This window comes from Bacillus rossius, chromosome 1 (assembly GCF_032445375.1).
Source record: "Bacillus rossius redtenbacheri isolate Brsri chromosome 1, Brsri_v3, whole genome shotgun sequence".
NCBI lineage: Eukaryota > Metazoa > Arthropoda > Insecta > Phasmatodea > Bacillidae > Bacillus > Bacillus rossius.
In genome coordinates this window covers 106368946-106392738 of record NC_086330.1, presented here as the reverse complement: position 1 = coordinate 106392738, position 23793 = coordinate 106368946, and the positions used below count along the sequence as shown (strand labels likewise).

Below are 23793 nucleotides of genomic sequence, written 5' to 3'. Positions count from 1 at the left end.
ATGTACAAAGTCTCGCAGTTTTGCACATTTTAAATTAACTATTTTATACTAAGTATTTTGTGGATTATTATTTTTCATAGTCACCAATCTATACTAATGTAATAATATTATAAAGCCGAAGAGTTTGTTTGTTTGAACGCGCTAATCTCAGGAACCACTGGTCCGACTTGAAAAATTCTTTCAGTGTTGGATAGTACATTTATCGAGGAAGGCTATAGACTATATTATATTATCAATAACATTAGGGATCCTTACTTAAAGTCCAGTTTAGAATCAAATGCGTTGGAGGGGGTTTGATACAACATGCAGTACACGTACGAAGTGTGTGTTGACAATGCCGCAGGCGCTAGCAGGGTGGCCACCAAACCGGGAAAACGGGAAAAACCGGGAATATGTCGGGAATTTGAAAGGGCCCGGGTAAAACCGGGAAACTGTCTGGAATTTTATTTCTTTCCTGGGCAAATGCTGCGGTGTAAATGCGCACAACTTATATAAGACGTACATCGCGGCGTCTGATAATCACGCAGCAAATCTGTACAGTATCATGTTGGCAGCGACTGTAGTGTTCCCAGGCGTGTCATGTTTCTTCTTTCCTCATAGACGCAATACGTCACTAAGAGGCGGAGGGGGAGGGGGAATATGAACTGCACTACGGCGTGCAACACGGGGTTTTGTTCTAATTTGTTCTGTTCAGTACAAGTCTTCGAGCGGTTTTAGTCTTACGCTGTGCAGTTTGTTAGGAAGCTATTGCGGCAATGTCTACTAGGTATTCCTGTCGTTATGAGTCTTGAGGTTCCATGGGCTACTGAGGATGCGAAAGACAGAACTTGTGTGAGATGCAAGATATGCAATAAAAGTTTCAAGATCGATACGATGGGTAGGGGAGCATTTACAAGCCATGCCAAATCTAAGAATTACAATAGAGTTATAAATAACCAATCAAGAAACCTGCAAGTTACAGAATTTTGTTTCCACTCAACCTGCTCAGGATGAAGCCCACGCTTCCTGTAACAAAGTTTTATTAGTACTTTAATTTATACTAGTAGCTTCCAACGGTTTAGCGGTGTTATAAACTACGACGTCTTGTAATCCATCGCTTATCAATAAACTGTCAAATATGTCCAGTAACTAACGACACTGCACGTTTTTTTATGAATATTCGCAGCGTGTTGAGGCCGGCCGATAAACCTTCCGCACTTACCTTTAACGTCGGTAATGCTATGTTCACTTAAAATTTGTAAAATAATAATACTAAACATATAATTATTATGTACACCAGAACCCCGATTTCACGAACACCGGATTTAACGAAGCAGTGATTTTACGAGTACATTCTCGGGAACCGTAAAAAAATTGGAAATTTTGACCAAAATGTGAAAAACAGAAAAAAATATTTAAAAAAAAAAACGCAATGAAAGATCATATATACCGAATAAAAGCATGTTGGACCTCCTGCGGTCACCAGCAAAGCATAAACACGACCCAATGTGTGGTGCAACTAGAGTTACCAGACACTGATAATAAAAAAGGAGGACATTCATCTCGCAAAAGGAGGACATTTCACTAAAAAGGAGGACAATATATTTTTTTTTTAAAAGCCATGAATTAATTCCAATGGAGTACGATATTTTACAATGTTTTGGCATTTAATACAGTTTCAGTATAAAGAATCAAACAAACTACGCATATACAGCATATTAAAAACACGTGCTTCTGCATGTGCTGCTACCTGTCCAGCTGTCATAGAACTACTTACTTGTGGGATGACTCTGCGGACAGTGCGCGCTTTACTCAGAGTGTAACTGCAGGAATTATCTCACTTTATAAAAAAGCCGGACATTTTGGAGCATTAAGGAAAATCCGGCCGAACGCAAAAAAAATACATAAAAAGGAGGACATGTCCTCCTTTTGCCGGACGTCTGGTAACCCTAGGTGCAACTGCTACATCGCTTCGTTATTGCTCGCGCGAGAGGCGGGACGTGGAATGTTAGAAGAAAGGAAGGGGGAAATGCGGGGGATGACAGACAGCAGCCAGTGTGTTTCCTGCGTGGGGAATAAGTGGCGTAGCTCCTTTTTTTATGCTTTGTGAAGCGACCTTTTTCTATCAACTCACGGGAAAAGATAATTGCTTGAGCTGTCAAAATAAACATCGCTGCGACAGTTAAAACAAGACTCGGGCGAGCATCCGGTAGGTCGATGTGTGTATCTACTCGAAAAACATTTCTCAATTCATGACACTAATAAGATTCCTTATATCTTACACGTATAGCCTGATGTTTTCAACCTGATCCATGCAAGTTCTTTAGCCACGTTTTGAATGAAAACAACCACCAGCCGGCCAGTGTTGTGCCCTGTTTAATACGCACAAAATATACCAAATATATTTGGTTAAAAAAAAAAAAAAAAAAAAAAAAAACTCAGGGAACTTAGGGCAAAAAAAGTCAAAATAATGAGTGATGCCTTAAAACAGACCGCTCTCATAGACGAAGAAATTTTTAAACACAAAAAAGGTTAAAGTTATGTGGCAAATATATATTTAGTAAACTGCCACCTGTTTTTTTAGTTGGGTATGTATCACATTTTGTGCATTTTTGTTTTATATTTAGTACTATACAGTTCCATGTTTTAAAATGTGTGCTTTGTATCATGTATTACATAAATAAAAACATGTCATTTCGTATATATATTGCAAAACCTGGAAAATCTTGAAAATACCTGGAAAAACCTGGAAAAAACCTGGAATTTTTTATCACAAATATAGTGGCCACCCTGCGCTAGAAGTTTATTTCCTAATGCCTACTAACATTGTTGCCATGCACTAGATGCCTTATCATTCTTAATTTTCCCATACAAGTAAAAAAAAACGTGTGATATTAACAACGAAGCAATCAGTACCCTCATAAGAGTTCAATTAGTATTTAAATACTTTTTATCACTTTAAATCGCAAACCTAAACTATTGTTTTTTTTCCCTCTCTCTCTGTGTTTAATTTGTTTTTTATTGCCCTTTTTTTCAAGTATATATATTTTACAGACTTGGAACTTCAGAGTAATGTTCCTTATATTACGCAGGATGACATTTTCCGAAAATTAGATCCCATGGGTGGTTAAAACCAGGCAACAGTGGGTACTTTGTCTGCATGAGAACAGGATTTTGCATTGTTCATACCTTCTGCGTCTCCATGGCAACGGGCATCGCGCGGCAGTGGCGTACCCACAAGGAGGGGCATGTATAATGAGCGGCGCAAGAGTGATCTGCCTGTAGACTGCCGTAGCGAAGTATGGGTACATCAGTTGTACGTTGCGTGCACGAGTCGGGAAACCATCGGTGCTATTAATTTTCTCTCCGGTACATTATACAGCATTATAATAAATTTTCACTGAATTTTTTTTATTTACCATTACTGTAAATGGGAGATGTGGCTTAATTTTTTTCCATTAGTATAGCCGTGCGAAGCCGGGTCGGGCAGCTAGTTATAAAATAATGTTATTTTATATAATTATGTATTAAAAAATAAAATTTTCTACCTCCATTAGATAAAGGTATATTATGTTCTGTTTATACACTAAAGTACATTTGCATTTTGCATTGCATGCTTTCCTTAGAATGAGTTATTTTGGGTAATTTAGTAAATTTATAAAAATATTTTAACCAAAATTTAGGTAAATATTTACTTGGGCGGTATTTCCAAAAAAAATTGTTAAAAATCCGAAAATACCTTTATTTTATGCTCTTCAACTTCCTCTTTTCATTAAAAGTGGCGGAGGTAAGAAATTCCAAATACTTTAGGAGATATCAAATTTTTAAATTTCATCATATGTAGTTGAGCGGTATTTGCGAAAATAAATGTTAAAAATCCGAAAATACCTTTATCATATGCTCTTCAACTTCCTCTTTTCATTAAAAGCGGCGGAGATAAGAAATTCCAAATACTTTAGGAGATATCGAATTTTTTAATTTTGCAATACAAGACCTGTGGAACCATTCGAGCGGCGCCATTTTTGTTATTTTGCCGTGTGTTCGTGAAACGTGAATCGTGAATGCGTAATTAATAAAATGGTTGATTAGGTCAGGTCAGTTACATTATTAATACTTTCAAACTAAGCCGACATTAACAATTATTTTGTGAATTAATTTTAATGGCTGTTTAGTTTTAAAATATTTTTAATGTAACTGACCTGACCAAACAAACCCGGACAGAGGGTGAACAGTAAACTAAAATGGTTGATTAGGTCAGGTCAGTTACATTATAAATACTTTCAAACTAAGGTGATATTAAAAATAATGTGAATTAATTTTAATTATTCTTTAGTTTTAAATTATTTATAATGTAACTGACCTTACCTAACAAACCCGTAACAAAGGATGTACAGTAACAACTCACGTAAATTTTTTTGTTACTTATTACTTGCGCAACAATATCAAAATAACAAATAAGACTTTAAAATTAGAAACGTTAAAAACTCACCTAAGTTGGAGGCGGTAATTAAACACCGTTTTAAACAATAATTGAACTAAATAATCACGTATTAGTTCATTTGAATTCTGGCCTATCACGAACAATCACGTGACATCATTATCCAATAAAAAAAATAGATACTCGTACGTAAACAAGAAACAATGGTGCACGCACGCCACAGGAATGCGCTGGTTTTGTGCTGAAATTTAAAAATTCGATATCTCCTAAAGTATTTGGAATTTCTAATCTCCGCCGCTTTTAATGAAAAGAGGAATTTGAAGAGCATATAATAAAGGTATTTTCGGATTTTTAACATTTTTTTTCGGAAATACCGCCCAAGTAAATATTTACCAAAATTTGTTTTCTGCTGTATCGGTTCGGAATCGGCAACAGTTGTACCTGCATATCTGCAAAAATGTCACTTATTGTTTATGTTTTTGATAATGAAGTCCCATTAAATATCAAAATAGGGTATTTATATTGCACAAATAACTTAATCTCAGCAGTGAACAAACTCACAAGGTATTCGTAGGCAAAAAAATATTCTTTATTTCGAAGTGTAAGTATTCGAAGGCAAAAAAATATTCTTTATTTCGAAGTGTAAGTATTCGAGGTCGAATCAAATACGAATAGTTTATTATTTGTATTCGAATTCAAAGATTAAAATAGTCGCGTAGGCCTAGTTTCAACCTTTTTATTTTTACTTTTTTACCCTTTGAGGTAATGATTGGCTACATAAAAATTAACTTTAGACAAATGTTTTGTATCAAATGATATTTAGGAAGTTAAAATAAATTATAACAGATTCATTAGTGTACATGGTACGAAAGTTATATTTATTTTTTATTCCAACATTTTGTATTAGATAATTTTTAGGAATTTTACAATTTATATAGATTCTATAGTTTACCTAATAAGGGAGTTATGAAATCCTTTAACCTAAATTTTTTAACCCTTTGCTGCAATGGTTGGTTGTATAAAAAATTGTTTCAGATGAAAGTTTGAATATTATTTTAAGGTTTGCGATTATAATGCGATCCTTACTTTCAGATTCCAAAGTTTTGCTAAAAATCATTGTATTATGTTCAGGTAAATACTGTGATAATAAAATTATGGTATTCACCAACAAATTTATAAATAAGTATGTTACAACTACTTTCTTATTAAGTGTGGCCAGTAATTATAAATGGTGATTGTAGTATCAGGCAATGGTAGTTGTATTGGGTTATCATTGGTGGTATCAGGTATCAGTGATGGTCTCGGGTATTGGTGGTGGTATCGGGGTTTCAGTGGTGGTATTAGAGTATCGGTATCGGAAAAGTGGTTATTGGACCAGCCCTAGTTATAATATGGGTGCTTAAACATATTTTAGCAGTTAGGTTATTTATCAGTGAACGTCTTGTTCTAAATTGTAACTTTGTTATTACTCTGGTCTTTTGTGTGATATTTGTCCTTGTACATAAACACTTAACAGATTTACATGTGCCATATTCTTCAGGGGCTTGGAGCTTCAGCTGTCGGCGAGCAAGCAGACAGCGTACCAGCCGGTTGCACGCAGTGTCCCTTACCCTCGGAGGAAGGCGACACCCCTCGGTCGAGCCTCGGAGAAGGACTTCTGCCCGCCGTTTGGGGAACTGGACGTCGTGGGCGTGGTGGTGTGCGTTGCGAGTGCCGCCGGCTGCGACGAGGCGTACCTCGCGAGCGAGGACGGAGCAGTCCTCTGCGTCGTGTTCTGGGGCGGTGTCAAGGTGTGCCAATTGCTGGATAACATTTCCATTAATTTTATAAATTTAATATTAAAAATATTTGTTATAATTTATTTATTTTGATTTATATTTGAATAATTGACAGAATGATCCTTATGTTTCATCTTGTATAAGGCAGTTATTTCAAGCAGTTGAGTTTCGTAGTAAGAAGAAAAGAAACCTAAACTAACAAACAGATTGATAAAAGTTTTAGAAGTACACTAGAGTCCCGTTATAGCGAGATGTCACGGTTCCGGGTTTGATCCTCGCTATAACCGTGTCCTCGCTATAACCGAATTGGACAAATTTTGGCCCCCAAAAAATAAAAATTAACAGAAAATAGCATAAAAATTGTGTTTAAACCTGTATAATTGGAAAATAACAGGTTATATTAACGAAATCTTAATTTCTGTGAGCAGATGTGTGAATTCTCTTTAAAACGATACCCCATAAGTACGGATGCGATCACCGATTGCGTCAAAATAACCAGAATACCCTACCACGCCACGTAAGTATAGCCGACGCAGCATTGTCCTGCTATCTATTGTGACGCGAGCTGTCTGCTGGTGGCCATGTTGGTTCGGGATGTTGCTAACAGGTGGTGCTAGTGTAGCGCGAATATTTAATTCCTTACAAAAAAGCAGGAGTGCGGCTGCGGCAACGCTCATACGCCTCAAACGAAATAGACACTGGAAAACTATACTTTTTTCATTTAAAAAAACCTGTAAACGTTTTTAGAAAATAAATTTGGGATTAAACTCAAACCATCACCACCCCTTTGCCGGACAGATACCCCAACAACTGATCGAAACAAAAGTTAAATGAAAACTGCCCCAGCGATTCGGAAATAAATACGGTAGTGCCTACTAGAGGTGTAAAAGTAACGAAAAAATGTGTACCCGTATGTATTTGTTACTATAACAATTAGTACTCGTTACTATCGTTACGTTACTCGTTACTTCTGGTACCGCATAACATGTTATGTTATTTTGCAGCAACGAATCCAGTCGTATTGCGTACGCGTACAGTATGTCGTCGCGTAAATAATAAATAGAATATAAACAATTAACAATATTTGATAATTAATAGTTTTTGTTAACCAAGAAACAATTAAATCTCATTAGAGCGGCTTTTTAATATTATCTCTTTTAAGATAACAACCAAAAAAAAAAAACGCGAAATTACTTGATTTTAAAAACAAAAACATACATATTTCTAATTTGTAAAAAATACTTTCTTACGTTGTTTCTGTTCCAATCTCAAACTTTGTCTTCACACGGCACAGATAACTAACGAAAGTTTGATAAAAGAAAGAAAGGACGGGATTCTATTTTTAAAGCCACGCACTTAGGTGGCGACTGCAAGGCTGAAGAATGTGACAGGCGTCAACGGCAAGATGTCTAGTGGCGAGCGAGAGGGGTGGAGATAAAGCAGACAAATAACAAAAGCGCGCTTCAAGCGATCACGTCGTAAATTCCTCAAAAATACCTTGTTATAGCCGTGTTCTCGCTATTACCGTGCTCGCTATAACGAGATTCTACTGTATATTTCCAGTATAACATCATACTGTGACTGTTCAACACCCTGGAATTGAAAAACTGTGGTCTATAGCATATACCATATTATACCAAATTGAAACACACATTTCCTGCCCTGTTTTCCATTTTTATTGTACTCTTTTATTGTCATTTTATGTAAGAAAGCTAATAAATAGGGGAAACACAATTTTCGGCATCCTTAGAGAAATCATCACGAGGGGATACAAATTAAATATGTTATGTTTAAAGTGATATGTTGAAAACTATTTGAGGTTAAGAAAGTGAAAAGGCCTTTTTTTGTAGGATTTTAAATGCTGTTTAGTTTTTTATTTTTGCTAGGGTTGACTATTTTGGAAAGATTTTAAAAAACAAAAACTGATCCCCACCTTTTTTTTCTGATTTCACTTCTGATTTATTAGGACTCTTGATGTAACCTTTCTGAAAATTAAAAATAAGTTATATCTAAAAATTTGTGTTATTACAAATGTACAACCTACTTGCAACCTACAGTAAGCATTTTAATTTTGTTTTTACCTAAAATTATTTTGAATGCTTGATTACGAGAGTGATTTTAATTTTACGTGACATTTTCATGTGTCTGTTCGAAAAGGAATTTGGTTTTGAAGACATCTTGGCACCACAGAATAAAGTAGCAGCCAGCAATCTTCAGTGGAGGCCAGACACATCACCGGGTAACATTCCCCGCACCTATGCCTGGGAATGTTCGAGTTTCTGCCTCCACCCACGGAGCAGGCACCTCCAGGAAGCACTGAAGATCCTGGGGCAAAGGATGGAAGGGGTGAGTCCGAACTGAAAAGAATTATTAACTCGGAGGAGTTATTCACCAGTGTGCAAGAGTGATTGGTTATAACTTAACAATGTGTGGGAAGTAGGGATGGGTCGGTCCCGGTTCTCGGTTCTAGTTTTCAGCGGTTCTCGGCATTAATGACCCGGAACCGGAACCGGCGTTGTTGTAACCTGGAGTCCGGTCATTTACATGGTCGTGAACACTCTTGCAGGTTACAAATTACAGCATTATTTCTTGCGCAAAATTAATTATCTGCCCGTCGACTTAATTTTTAATTAACATCTTGAAATCTTAGAAACTTCTGATAACCTTTTCAGTTTTCAGACATAAACAATAAACATCAAATGTATTTATGTGCGCGATCTGCCATGTCCACCTCAGTCAGCTAGGTTAACCTCGTGGGGGGACACAACAGGGAAGCCCCAGGACCTTAGGCTCAATGACACTGTTTTGTATGTGTAAAGAAATAAATAAGCAGAGAAAACATGCGCCGACTGGCTCATCACTTAGCTCTTACAACCAACAGATCTTACCAAGAGAATGATTAACTAATGAAAGGAACTTATTTTATTTAAAAAATTACATATATACCTACTTCGGTTCAGGCCATTTTTATTTTAAATAATATCATGCATATACTTAACTTACAGATGTAAAATGAGTATTATAGTTAACAATAATCATTTGTAAACATTACCAAGCTTGGGGGAAAAATAAACATTAAAAAAATTATTAACACATGGCTGGTTACACCAGTGACAATTACAATAACAAGATCAACATTTAAAATTTTTAAAATATTATAACTAAATAATAGTGTTGTGCGAGAATGAGATTTAGGCCTCGAGAAATTTTCGTGAAAGAAAATATTTTGCTCGCGAGAAACAAGACGAGAATGAGAAATTTTTAAATAATCAAGATTTACTGTAGATATCACTTTCAAAATATATTGTTCTGTAAATAAAACTGTTGTTTATCATATAGAATGACAATTTAGTTGCATGTGCACAACTGACATGCACCACACGTTATGTAGGCCTACACTAAATTATAAATAAACATTCACTCACTTAGGTTAAAGTCTAGTAGCTAACATGTTAAGAGTGGTATATAGGGAAGCGGCTACTCAGAATCCGGCGCGAGCAGCACAAAATACTTCTAGCCTGGGCGGAGTTTAGCCTTGGAGGAGTGGCCTACTAGGAGCGCGTCCTGGCGAAATGATGTCGGTGGAGGGGATGGGCTCGGTTTACCCTCCCTCACTCCATGGTCATTCCCTCCTCATGACGGCGCGGTACGGGTCGGGATGTCTCGACAGCATTGCTACCTGCCTGCCTGCCTACCCCGTACGAGCGGAGCGCCGCGCGAGCTAGCAGTTGCTACACACAACGTTTCATTCAACTCAAATGTCAAATAACGCGAAAAGTATGTTTATCGTAATGGTAGCATATTTTTTTCGCGTGTTTAGTAGTTCATAAGTAGAAAAAAAGATAAAATGCATTACTTTGTTTTTGCTAAAAACACAAACTTTTACATGAAATGGGAAAAGTGACATTACATCGTAATTTTCGAAGTCACGTGGATATTAAACGTTACATATCCTCCAAGAAACATGAACTTACCTTATTCTGCAAACAAATCTTGCCGAAGTTAAATATATTTTCCGAATCAATGTTATGTATTTTTTATAACTCGCATCTGTCAATGATAGTTGTAAAAGCGTTTCGAAATACATACATCTTATATATTATTTAAAAAAAAAGTGTTCGTGACTTTATAAGATGGAATAATCTCCTTTATAATTGTTTCACTTGTGTCATGGCAATGAGTTATCATGCAGGTAGCATATATTTTATTGGGACGTGGTAGAAAAAGACACTATACAAGAAATCGTTACATAATTACACATTAAAAAACATGTATTTATTTCACATGTTATTCATACATTTTGTTTCACACCAATAGACAATGTTCATTATGTTATAAAAGACAAAGAAATTTAAAAAGAGCACTATAAATTAAACCAACGTGCGCACGATTTACTTCCAAGAAATACAAATAAAAAAAATAAAAAACTGTACGGTATAATAGACATTTCAAACACAAATATTTTTACATCACAAAATTTTTTTCAAAACTGTTTGCAGAAAAGTCCAACAATCTTAAAAGTATGTAGATGGCCTTTAGAGAGGTACTTAAGAGAAACAAATGCTTAAATAGAAATAATTTTACAAATCCGATACAGTAAACGACAACAGATTATTTAAACAAGTTTAGTAGAATTACACACAAATTGGTTTTACCTGTGACGCACAAAAAATTTACATAAGCTTTATATTTTTAACTAGACAGGCATTTATACTATTTGATTTAATGCACACACACTTTTAAAACAACAAAACACAGAATTTAATTTTGCTTACCACTGAAGCAAAATATTTTTATGGTCGCTATTATACATTATTTAACGAAATTTACTTTGTTTCTCCTTTTTGTTAGGACTTACAAGACAAGAAGTTTATGCATACCGAACACTCTTTTTAGGAAATTCTCTTGTTTCTCATTTACAAATTTCTCAATTGGCTGCCAAATGAATTATTTCCTTCAAACTAAGTAACAGTTACGACCACCTCAGTATTTATTCAGCTAAACAAGCAATGTCTTCTATAATTTTAAAGCACCATTGCTCACTTGAGCATTTAACCATTCTGGAAAGATTAACTCAGCTTTAAAATTTACATTATAGGTAAGACATTTTATTTTTTTACATGTCCAAAATAATTACGGTAATGATTCTCTAGGTAGGCACTGAACGTGACCACACGGCCTATACTTTCTTATGCACATGTAGGTGCTGGCATACTAAAAATGAAGGTTCATGAAAATGATTGTCATGGTTAAACGTTCTGGAAACAATGAGCAAGAATAATTTCCAGTATGAAAGGTGACAGTTTATGAAGCTAAGTGAGCAGGCGACTTAGATTGATAAATCAAACAGGTCACTATAAAAATTAGTTTGAATGATTATCCAAGACCAACATTTTCTTGAAAGTTCTGCAAAAGCTTGAAAAATGTTCACGTTTAAGAGCGTTCATCAGAGCAGCAAGATCTCAGCTCGCGCCTGGCATCTGCATTTGGGTGTGTGTGTGTGTGACCGCGAAGAGAGCAAAAGGAGGAGACAAAAAAAGTGTCGGTTATCGCTCTCGTACTGTCTTCTCCACACCATTCGGGAGGTGTTACCTTTCTTCCCCCCACCTTGCGGGCCCCTTGTCAAGATAAACCCTTCCCAAGGCCACGGACGCACAACAACCGATGCGAGCCACAGCCACAGTGCTACGCATACGTATATATGTACACTCCAGCGATTCACTCATCCTATTTAGTCTTGTTTCATATTAATATATTATAATCACAAAAGTAAAAATGGTGTTATAATACATACCGCACTTTAACTTGAATACATTTCGAATAGTTGTAATGGGAAACTAGGAACTATGATAGATATTTTCCAAATTAGTTAATAATTTCTATAAGTGCAAATATTAATTTTTGACGTAACAACGTCTAATAAATCTATGAACGCCGGCTGCACGCACGAAAAAGGATGACTCATTATCCCGTTACGCTCATTGTACCTTTGCGCCGCATCTATCTCTCTTCCACTAGATTGGCCTATGAATCTACTATTATATTAAATAGGTTAAGGCGGGCTTTTCAAAAGTAGCTTTTAAATTTAGTACTTTAACTAAACTATTTTTTTATTAATTAATTAATCATTAGCTTTTAAATTTAGTACTTTAACTAAACTATTTTTGACGTGACGTCTAATACATCGAAGAACTCCGGCTGCACGCACAAAAAAAGTGTCCCGTTGCGCTCATTGTTCCGTTACGCTGTGTCCCGTTACGCTCTTTGTTCCGTTACACTGTGTTCCGTTACGCTGTCGGCCAGTGCAGTAATAATAGGCTATGTTACAATTGACTAAAAAATTATAGTGATTCATATAATTGTTAGATATTTGATTACAGTTTATTAATATGAAAACTTGTTCATAATTATATTTAAACTTTATAGCTAAACGCCAGTTTTTAAAATTAATTACAAGTCATCTACAGGTGAACTGTTTCGTCGACTGTTTATAAAGTGAAAAAAGTTAATGTGGTTTTCAATGCTTATAACAACAATTTCGGCAATAAAGGTTAATTATTCTTGCATTTTAAAAATCTGATTACTAGTATAATTTCAAGTATTTATTCTTTTAATATTAAAATAAAAATGATTAAATTTTATTCATAAAGTATGCAATCATTTCATCAATGTTTTGTTATGACGTCACGTTAAACTATCGTCCGAAAACCGACTTTACAGACAACCAAATTTTTTTATTAATTAATTTTTTGACGTAACAACGTCTAATAAATCGATGAACGCCGGCTGCACGCACGAAAAAGCATGACTCATTGTCCCGTTACGTTCATTCTACGCTTGTGCCGCATCTATCTTCCACTCGTTTGGCCTATGAATCTACTATTATATTAAATAGGTTAAGGCGGGCTTTTCGAAAGTAGCTTTTAAATTTAGTACTTTAACTAAACTATTTTTTATTAATTAATTTTTTTGGTTTTTTTTCATTTTTCCAAAATAAAGAGTAATAAACAAAAAGAAACATAAAAGAGAATTTTAAAAATATTTAGAAATTTTAATATCAAGTTGAACCGCCTAACCGACGTGCAAGGGAATATACTATTTTATCGAGCCAATTGAACATTCCAATTAAACAATCACTTTCATTCAAAAAGTTATAGTTAAAATAATCTGTTCGTTAAAGTAATAAAAATATTTGAATTAATGAGTGCAAATAAAAGTAAATTTATCAATTAAATTGTAGATTTCATTTTGTATCCATGCAAAATAGTGATAATTCAATAAAAATGATTCAATTTTATTCATAAAGTATGCAATCATTTCATCAATGTTTTGTTATGACGTCACGTTAAACTATCGTACGTAACCCGACTTTACAGACAACCAATTTTTTTTTGATGATCTTTAAATACTACGGACAAAATACGATAATCTAAACCCCCTCGTCAAAAGTCAGACATTCTCCATCTGTATATTTCTCTAATCTCTGGATGTGACACTGAATTTAACATGAAGTACATGTCGCCAAATTACAAGATTCAGTTTCCTCTATGAGAAACAATGTAAAATCAAAGTCGGAGATATTAACATTCCAAATTAATTTAAATTCATTTAATTTGCTTTATCTGGGATAATACAAACCAACTCTAGACTAGCATAATCAATTATAGAGAACTCAAAGTTAAATAAAACAAAATATAGCTGGTACAGGCTTGTCAGTTATGGTAAAGCACTTTACGATAAACTTTTCTAAATTGATGATAGTTATGGAAAATTACTTCACAATAATTGGTGCAGCAAATTGAATATTATAATATTGATGTTACATTAATTAATCAGGAATAAATCTACAGATCAGCACGTCGTTTGGATTACCTACTAATATTTCAAAGCACTTCACATACATATTTACACTGTCAATTAACAGTAACTCCATACCACTTTAATCCTTCTGTAGTTCCAAACATAAGTCAAAGGATATCGTGGTGTTATTCGTCCAACCATAACATATAGTCATGACACTCCATAAATGTCTTCATTGTCACGGCGTTTGTTGGTAGGTAGCAGTAGAAATAACCAGTAGATCCTTAGACATCAACTCTATATTCGGAGTTTGACTATCATCATGTATACCCAGGTTCTTCAAGGTATTATGAAATTTGAATTATGGGGTTCTTGATTTAGTTATCCCTCGTCCTGAAGTTCGTGGTCCAGCATAATAGTCGAAGCAAGATATTTCGCAGGACAATTATAAGTTCGTAGTTTTCACTCTAAGATACACGCTGAAGTCGCCAACAGTTCTTTTTTCAATCTCTTTAGTAGCTTAGTTCACATTTTATACGATTAAGTATATATGGATCACAATTTTAATAAATTATAATCACCGTACATAATACAGTCTTAGTGTATAAAATAACATTGATGTATTTACTTCTTTCAAAAAAGAACCAAATTTTTTGCGTTTCAAACAAACAATTTTGTTTCTCATATATAAATTAGTAATACCCAATTTCAGCCACAAGTACAAATAAAAAATACGTAGTGTTGATAGCAACACAGTTCGCATTTCGTAAACAAAATGGCATTTAGTACGGAACTAAATGTCACTTGTAATACGCGTGGCACCCACGCACACAATTTTTATACATTATGTAATTAGTGCGTTAGTAACGAGCGATAGTCATTCCTGTGAGTTACCTCGACCTCGATTTCTCAGTTACTTCCACAACGATCACCAACAGAAGGACAATGAAAAACAAAAATTACATAAACTACAGCAACACAGAGATTGTTCTTGGTTTTCTGTTGTATAGCACAGACATTTTATCCTATGAAAACAATTTTAATTTACATAATTGCATGATTAAGTACCAGTACATAAGTTACAGTGGTTTTATTTTTATCAATGTAGGCTAACAAGAACACACGGCAAAGAACACTGGTCAAGATACAGTAACACAATCACATATACAACATATACACAATATAACAAACGACGTGAACATAAATAAGATACAGTAGTGTACATTTAAAGTTGATACAGTCCTACAAAGTACAAAAAAAAATAATAAGGAATAATGTGTTCCAGAATTTGAATGTAAAAGTTATTGTTCACATATTTGTCCAGTTAAAATTTAAATATTTTCTGTAACTTAAAAGTTACATAATTGCAATTGAACTAATTTCTGAACACAGGTATTATTGCAAATGACCTTCTCAATTGTTGGTTTCAAATTAACTTCAGACTATAAAATACTTTAATGGTGTGAAGTTTTAAGCAAAATGTATCAATTCAAGCAATCAAAAAAAAAAATGTATTGGCGAGTTAACTTCACAGGTTGAATAAATCAACTCTATATCTATAATCAAGTAGCAAATTTAGTTATAATCAATTTAATTACATTGACAATAAAATTCATAAAATTGAATGTCGGGTTTAACCTATAATTAATTTAGATAGTTATATAATTATTTTGACACGAACCATTATGAATCAGAGGACCTTTAAAATAAATAACATAAATTTAGTTATAATGGTAAAACTATCGTTTACCATTAAACTGTTGAACTCTAGAAATGGTTTTACAAAAAAATACTTTGTGGAATAAGTTTTTGGATATTCGTTGAAAATGAAGCGTCAACTTGTAGCAAAAATCAGTTCAAAATAATTAATTCGTGCAGAAATATGATGTAATTGATATAAATAATTAAGTACTTAATTTTTTTTTACACTGGTAGCAACCACCAAAATCATCAACACTATCTATGAATTAGAATTTTCGAAGTGCTAACAAATACGATATAGCTGTTTAGTACTTGGTCACCAAGTCTTGGTGCTACATCTAAACACATTTTTATGTATTCATTGGAGGATTGAAACTCTCTGTACACCCTAACAGCCAAAATTTAGACACTTAGTTATACCTTACAGTCTAACAACCAGTCATCGTGCGGCTTATTAATGCATTCAAAATTGCAATTAACTTTGAATAAACTTACTTACAACTTAATTAAGCTTATTTTCTTATATAGTTATCCTTTAAAACACATTAAATGATCAGAGTTAGGAAAATAGTACATTTACAAATTTACAACAAAAAAAATTTTCTTTTGGTTATTTACGAGGGTGGTAATACTTCCTGGTAATCTGAGCTTACGCAGCAATGCCGCGGCACGCCGGGTCAGGTAGAAATCTATCTTCGTCTCCTCTTTGACGCTTCTTCGCATTCCAAGATAGGAACCGCGAGTATCTCTTGTTCCATTCTCACACATACACGGCAGTCCGGCGCGCCCAGCAGTATGCTATAAACGCGTGCAGTACCTTCGGTTTAGGAAGATTACTCGAGATTTGTCGCGGTGACAATGGGGGACAAAGCGACAAAGTTTCTGGCGAAGAAATACAGTTTTTGCCTATTAAAACAGAATGGAGATGTGCCTATATTTCTTGGCTACAACGTCGTTTGAAAATGGCTAAAAATGGCAATTACAGTATGCTTTTAAAGCAACTTTCAATTGATATTTTCAAAATGTTATGCATTTAAAATGTTCACCAACATTTAAATTCTTTTAATGCGTCAACAGAAATGCTAAACGTGTAAAAGTATAGTAGTAATCTTCCGAATCCTGGATGACTGTATTAGAAAGTTTAACTCCATCTGATGCACGCTCTTAATGTAATCAGGGTGTAATATTCGGTTTTGTTTTGGACTATCTTCGTTTTCCCATGCATTTTATCTTATGGCTTCTGATAGCCTCTGTTATGTGCGGTGGATCCCGAATTTCCATATTTCTTGTGTGTCTAGGATCAACTAATTCCGGAAGAACGCATAGTGTGTAAAATAAAACGAGTTTTGGCTCCATTTTTTCTTTCCAGAATGTGTCGTCTCTGAAAATTTCCAATAGGTACTTTTAATTTCTTTTGGCTCGAAGTACAGATGCCTAACAAGCAAATTACCCTTCTGGTTATGTGAAGCTGATTCTGGACTTGATAGAAATATTCATGATCTTTTTTAAATGAAATGACAGTAGGACTTTCTTCAAAATATTTCCAATACTTTATTTTGCCTTCTCGCATGGCTTCATTTATGTCCATTCCATATGCCGAAGCAGGACACTTTATTTCTACGAGACGGCCTTCGCCAACAAGGACATCGGATGTTGCGGCAAGAAATGGGTGTTCTTGGTCAATAAAAAGACCAGCTTTACTTATATTAATTTTTTCCTGGTCTTCTAGCTGTTTGATGACTATTTCTTCGGACTGCCTGCCATGTTGTACTGCTGGAACATTAAGTATGTCATGAGAGTATATTATGGCTCTTACTAGGTTCTAGCAGGTTGTTGTTGGCTTCAAATAGGTTCAAACGTTTTATTACAAAAATTCTAAATCAGCGATAAATGTTTGTTCTAAATACCTCTCATTCCTGTTGAACACTGCTCATTTCATACGTCATTTTATTAAGTTCTCAACGATGTTGATGTTTTCTATGATGATGGTGTCAGACACTTCCGTGGACCAATGAAAAACACCGGCTTCCGTTTCCAGCAGTTGGATTGGTGGCTGAAGTTTGGCGTACGATTTGGTGACTGTCCTGCAAAGATTAAAACAAAATATATTTGTGACATGTCGAGTATCAAAATTCCAAAAGTAACGAAATTTCCTATTTTGGCTCTAATATTTGAGTACAATTTTATAGTTGTGTGTTCCGCTCAAAATGTTGATGAATTACTCTTTAAAGGTAGTGACATATTCAGTTAATTCTATAATCCTGCCTATAAACACTACCACTGTTCGCAAACTAATCAGTAAGTGTGGGATATGATGTAAGAGAGTTTTATTGTACACTAATATGACAAGTCTAATTCCAGAATGTAGGTACAGCACGAGATACGGGCATACACATGCATGCACGTACAAACTTGCATACAAACAAGTAACATTCAAAAACAAGAAATGCCTATGTGGAACAATAATAATTTATGTCATCATATATTTACTGAATGTTTTGTTTGCAGGAGAGCCATATTGTATATCGTCCTTTACTAGAAAGCCTACAAGGGGAAAATTTTTCGCACTCAATATTTTTTACAAGGAAACATGGAAAATCACCCAATGACGCAGTTGAATATTACAACATACAGCAGTAAGGATTCCTGGCGTTTTTCCAGCCAAGCGGCTACCACAAGTAACAATAATTTGTTGATAGTCGAACGCATTTGTAAACTGAGACACGCTCAAACAAGGGAAATGAGGTGGGGGATGAAGAAACTGTCTTTTGGAACCGAACACAGTGAGTCATCAATAGCTTGCCTTCCATTCTCGCAATTATTCCCCCACCCTCATAACTTCGCCCATACTGATTTATTTAATTATCTTTCGGCTTGTTTTATAATAGCACTAGTATTTTTCACATCACATTGACTTTTCTAGGACTGAATTAATGCCCTATTAGCTCACTTTTTAAAATTACTAATTGAAATTGATAATCGATGACGTATGTATGGTCGTCAAGCCATAATAACTTCCAATGACTTACATACAAAAGTAATAACGAGTATCTAACTTTTCTTTAATCTGTCCGTAACACTAGGCCTATATATATTTTTCCAAAAACAAATCCATAGAAGTTAATTACTGGACTGAAAATTATTTATATGAAAAATTTAAGCCTTTCATTAGACTCCGAACGTAATAAAATGCTAATTCTAAATGTTATCGTTAAATACATTTCGCAGTTTGTGTAGTATAAAGCACTGGCTACTTACTCCTCATCAGGATTCAGAACCATATTTTCATTCTCTGCGTTGCTTGATCCTGGTAAAGAAAAATGAGCCGTCAAGTTAGCCGTTTGGGGATCAGTTACTGTGCTGCACCATATTCTTCAACTCTTCGGATTTTTCTAAAAAATTTAATGCTTTGTACAAACTAATTTGTACATATGTTTCTTAAAATAGTTTTTAGCCGGGTTTGGATTTCTCCGGTGTTCTTTTACATTAATAAAAGAAAAATTAATATCGGTATCGCTATATCTTACCTTTGTTTCTGGTACTCCATCAGAGCTGTTGCTCTTCTTTTCTTCCGTTTCGCACTTAAATAAAGTCGCCCTAACTTACCGATTCGTTTGTCTTGCTTTTTTTTCATGCGTACCGACTAACAGATAATTGCGTCTTTTTTATATTATGCGAAAGCTCACAAACAGCATTAACGAACCATTGAATGAATCAACAGACTTAAAAATCTTGTACAATGTAGGTTGCTACCGAGTGAAGATTCTTTTCAAGCTACTCGCCATGATAGTCCAGGAAATATATGAAAAAAACATGGACAAATTGCAAGAAAAGTTTTTTTTACATCAAAATTCACAGAAAAATTCGTATAATAACATATCCAAAATCCACCGAAATCCACTTTCTTTTGGTAACTTTTTTCCGGGTTTTGTTCCGGAAAAACGCGAAATAAAATAATAACTCAAAAACGGTGCATCTGACGACAAAACCTGTAGAAACAAAAATTAAAGAACATTATCTTTTCCATAACATATCCAAAGTTCAAGAAAATCATCTTATAAATTCTGCTTCGTTTTCCGGGATTAGTCCCGGAAAAAATATTAAAAATGAAATAAATCGAAAATTGTGCACTTTACATTAAAATGGTTTAGGAAAAAGATAAAGTAAACAATATTTTTCATAATATATGAGAATTTAACACAGATCAACATTTAATTGTTTTTTTTTGTTTTCCATGAAATGTCCCGGAAAAAAGTTATCGAAAGAAAAAAAAAACGGAAACCGTGCACCGTACTTCAAAATAAATCGTGAATTAAATTAAGGGCAACAAAATTGCATTATATAATTGACCTTTATCAAAATGTGCTTAAAATTTATGTACTATTGTCCTGGTATATGTAGTTACTATTCATACGATTGAATTCCCATTCCCTTGTACTGAGTGATTTTATGTATCCATGTGTTATAACTCTGCAAACGATAAAATATATAAAATTAAATTAAATATGTCATTGACGGAGGATATTTACTTCATCAGTTACCTTGGTCCCATACTGCAACATACAACGAGATCGCTCAGCTGTACGTGAGTTTCATCTTGAAAAATTATGGATTAGCAACTACTGTATTTGATGGATATGGGAAAACTCACAGTACTAAAGACACAGCACATATTAGAAGAGCAAGAGGTAATGCATCAGCTGTAGTTGAATTCACAGGAGAAATGCAGCTATCACTCCGTAAAGATATGTTTTTTTTTTAACGAGCGAAATAAAGGACAATTTTTAAGGTTATTAGCAATACATGTGCGCGAAGAAAATGTCCTGTTGTTGAAGCACCAGGTGATGCAGATATTTACATTGTCCAAGAAGCTTTAAAATGTGCAAAATAACAGTTGACAATAGTTATAGGAACAGACACAGATTTACTTGTCCTTTTACTCTACTACTTTGGCTCACAAACACATAACTGTTTGTGTTTAAAAAGTGAACAAAGGCAGAAGAAAACATATCACATTAAGGAGCTAAAGCTGAAGCTCGGTGATGAAATTTGTAGTAATATTCTTTTCTGTCACGCATTCATGGGATGTGACACGACATCACACATCTATGGTATAGGAAAGGGGAAAATATTGGATCTGCTCCAGAATGACAGTGCCTTCAGGCAACTTGCGAAAGTATTTTCAGATAGCATTCCCAGTGTGTCAAAAGAAGACACTGTAAAATCGGCAGAACAGCTGTAGTACGCCTGTACAATGGGTCAAGAAGTGACACTTTCGACACTTTGCGTTGTAAAGTGTTTATGCAGCTACTAGTTCAAAATGTGTACAACCAGAACAGTTACCTCCAACTAGTGCTTCAGCTCGTTTCCATTTCTTAAGGGTTTTCTATCAGATACAAGAATGTAAGGGAATTAAGATGAATCCAGAAGAATGGGGATGGAGACAATTTGCCAATTTCGACAGACAAGCCAACAGTTCTGGAATGCCTTTTGAAAGTAATCAGGTGCACTTGCAACGAAGATGGTTGCGGTGCATCCAACTGCAGTTGTAGGAAACACGGCATCCCATGTTCTTCGGCTTGTGGAAACTGTCATGGATCAACCTGTAAAAACCGGCGCGAATTACCTCCCGAGGACTGCAATTACTGTGACGGCTTTTAAGGTAGGGTGTTCCTACATATCCATGCAAATTAGCCTGTTTTCCTAACCAAATACAATGATATTTAATGCTGTGACCTTATACTTGTAATATACCATTTTGTTCAGAAAAATATATTCTTTTCCAATATAGATTCAAATTATCATTTTTCTCGTCGAATAACTAGAAAATTATCAACGAATTGCTTGTTTTTACCATTTTTTTTTAATATATTTTGCGTCACGATTTCCAAAATATAAAACTATATTGGAAAAACTGCATTACTTTTCTCGTCAGATTAATAATCTGGAAGCTGTAGCTATCATAATTCTCGAGAAAATAGGCTAGTAGTGGACGCATGTATAACTGGTTTTAAAAAGGGGTATATACCGCTCTTAAACAGGATGATTCTATTAAATAACATTTCGAGCTGATATGTAGGTTATTTTCCGAATTTTTGGATCAGTTTAACATTAATAGAAATATAAAATCACGCTGATGTTTGTTTAGGTAACCTATATTTTAAATTAAAGTACTTATGTATGTTACCTAATGCATATTTATTCAGTATTGTGTGTTACAGAGTGCATCCCAATGTGTGTATATTTTTCTATTTCTTCTCGATACAGGTCACTTGAAATCTTGTGTAAATTTAATTGTATGGTATGTTTTGTGAGAATGGACGTGTCAAATTTTTCTTTCAAACGATAAGCAGTTGAAATGAGTCTGATTTTTTTTTCTGGAAAATAATTTTGGTAGATTTCAAAAACGTTTTAACACATCACTAACTGAAAAAGGAATATAATTTAAGTGACTTTAAAATACTCGTATATTATGGAAATTGAATATAGTTCGGATCTGACAATTTGACATGGGATACAATGCTTTCTGTTATTTTGCCTACATATTCAATACTTTTTCCGTGGACGATCACAAAATAAAATCTATATAACAGATTTCAGTGAATTTAGGATCTGGTATAGGAAATCTTGTGTGCTTCTGTTTGTCCCACCGAAACTTTTTCAATACGATGTTCCGTTTTCGTTTTATTGAATTTTTAAAGATTTTCCAGGACGAGTCACAAAAAAACTATATACATATGTAAATATATATTTATATATATGAGCAGATTTTGGTGAAATGAAATTATATTTAATACAAAAAAAGTCTTTAATTTTAGTCACGACTTTCTTTGACGTACGATACGTTTTCGTTTTGTCCTTTTTTTTTTCAGGAAATTTTCTGGAAAACCAAAAACCTATTTTGTGTTGATTTTTGTGAATTTGCAATATACTATGAAAATCGTTGTTTACTTTAACTTTGTCCTGAAACATTTTGATGTAAAATGCGCCATTTTCAATTTATTTTAATATTTTAGGTTTTTCCGTGACGAATTCCAGAAAACAAAACAGTAGTTATTAATGAATGTTTGTAAAATTTTGATATGTTATGGTAAATTTGGCTCTCTTTAATTTTAGTGTCTATACCTTTCTTCGTAGAACGCACCGTTTTACAGTTATTAATTTATTCCGCATTTTTCCGGGACAAATCCCGGGAAAAACGTTACCAAAATAAAGTGGATTTCGGTGGATTTTGGATATGTTATTCTACAAATTTTTCTGCAAATTTTGATATAATAAAACCTTTTCTTGCAATTTGTCCATAAATCGACCCCTTTTTCTCATAAAATGCCTGGACTATGAATCCTTCAGAGAAACGGTGTTGCTGTGTAGTGGGAGGAGGGAGGAGGGAGGTTTATCACCGTTACAGATCAGCACTTCCCCTACAGCGGGCGACGTTGAGGCGTGTCAGTGTTATCCCCACCCTGCTCGTCTTCCCGGAGCTTGGCGTCAACTTTCACGTCGAGCAGCACAAGGCAGACACTAAAAATGCCAAATTAGCCAGTTTTCCTAACCAAATAAACTGATATTTAATGCGGTGACCTTATACTTTTAATATACCATTTTGTTCAGAAAAATATAATCTTTTCCAATATAGATTCAAATTTTCAGTTTTCTCATCGAATAACTAGAAATTCGTCAACGAATTGCTTGTTTTTACCATTTTTTTAAATATATTTTGCGTCACGATTTCCAAAATATAAAACTATATTGGAAAAACTGCATTACTTTTCTCGTCAGATTAATAATCTGGAAGCTGTAGCTATCATAATTCTCGAGAAAATAGGCTAGTAGTGGACGCATGTATAACTGGTTTTAAAAAGGGGTATATACCACTCTTAATTGTGATGATAAGCATCAACAAGAAATCATCTTAGAAGAAATAAAAATAACCTCTACTAATAATAACAATAATCGTATCAATAATAATAACAAATTATCATGAAAACACCTTGAATTATTAAACACACTATTTTTACATCCTTTTTTTTAATTTTCATGGAGAAAAACAAGTTCTTGCACATGTTCTGTAGCAAGAAGTTGTCTCCTGCAGCTCAC

At 34.4% G+C, this 23793-nt stretch overlaps 1 protein-coding gene across 1 annotated transcript in view; it reads left to right on the top strand.

The window, feature by feature from the left end:
• LOC134541540 (uncharacterized) overlaps nt 1-23793 on the top strand; it is a 120155-nt gene that overhangs the window by 82964 nt on the left and 13398 nt on the right. The window contains exons 15-16 of the mRNA XM_063385058.1: nt 5958-6207; nt 8353-8541. Coding sequence (XP_063241128.1) covers nt 5958-6207; nt 8353-8541 — 439 coding nt within the window. The remainder of the gene's footprint in view (nt 1-5957; nt 6208-8352; nt 8542-23793) is intronic.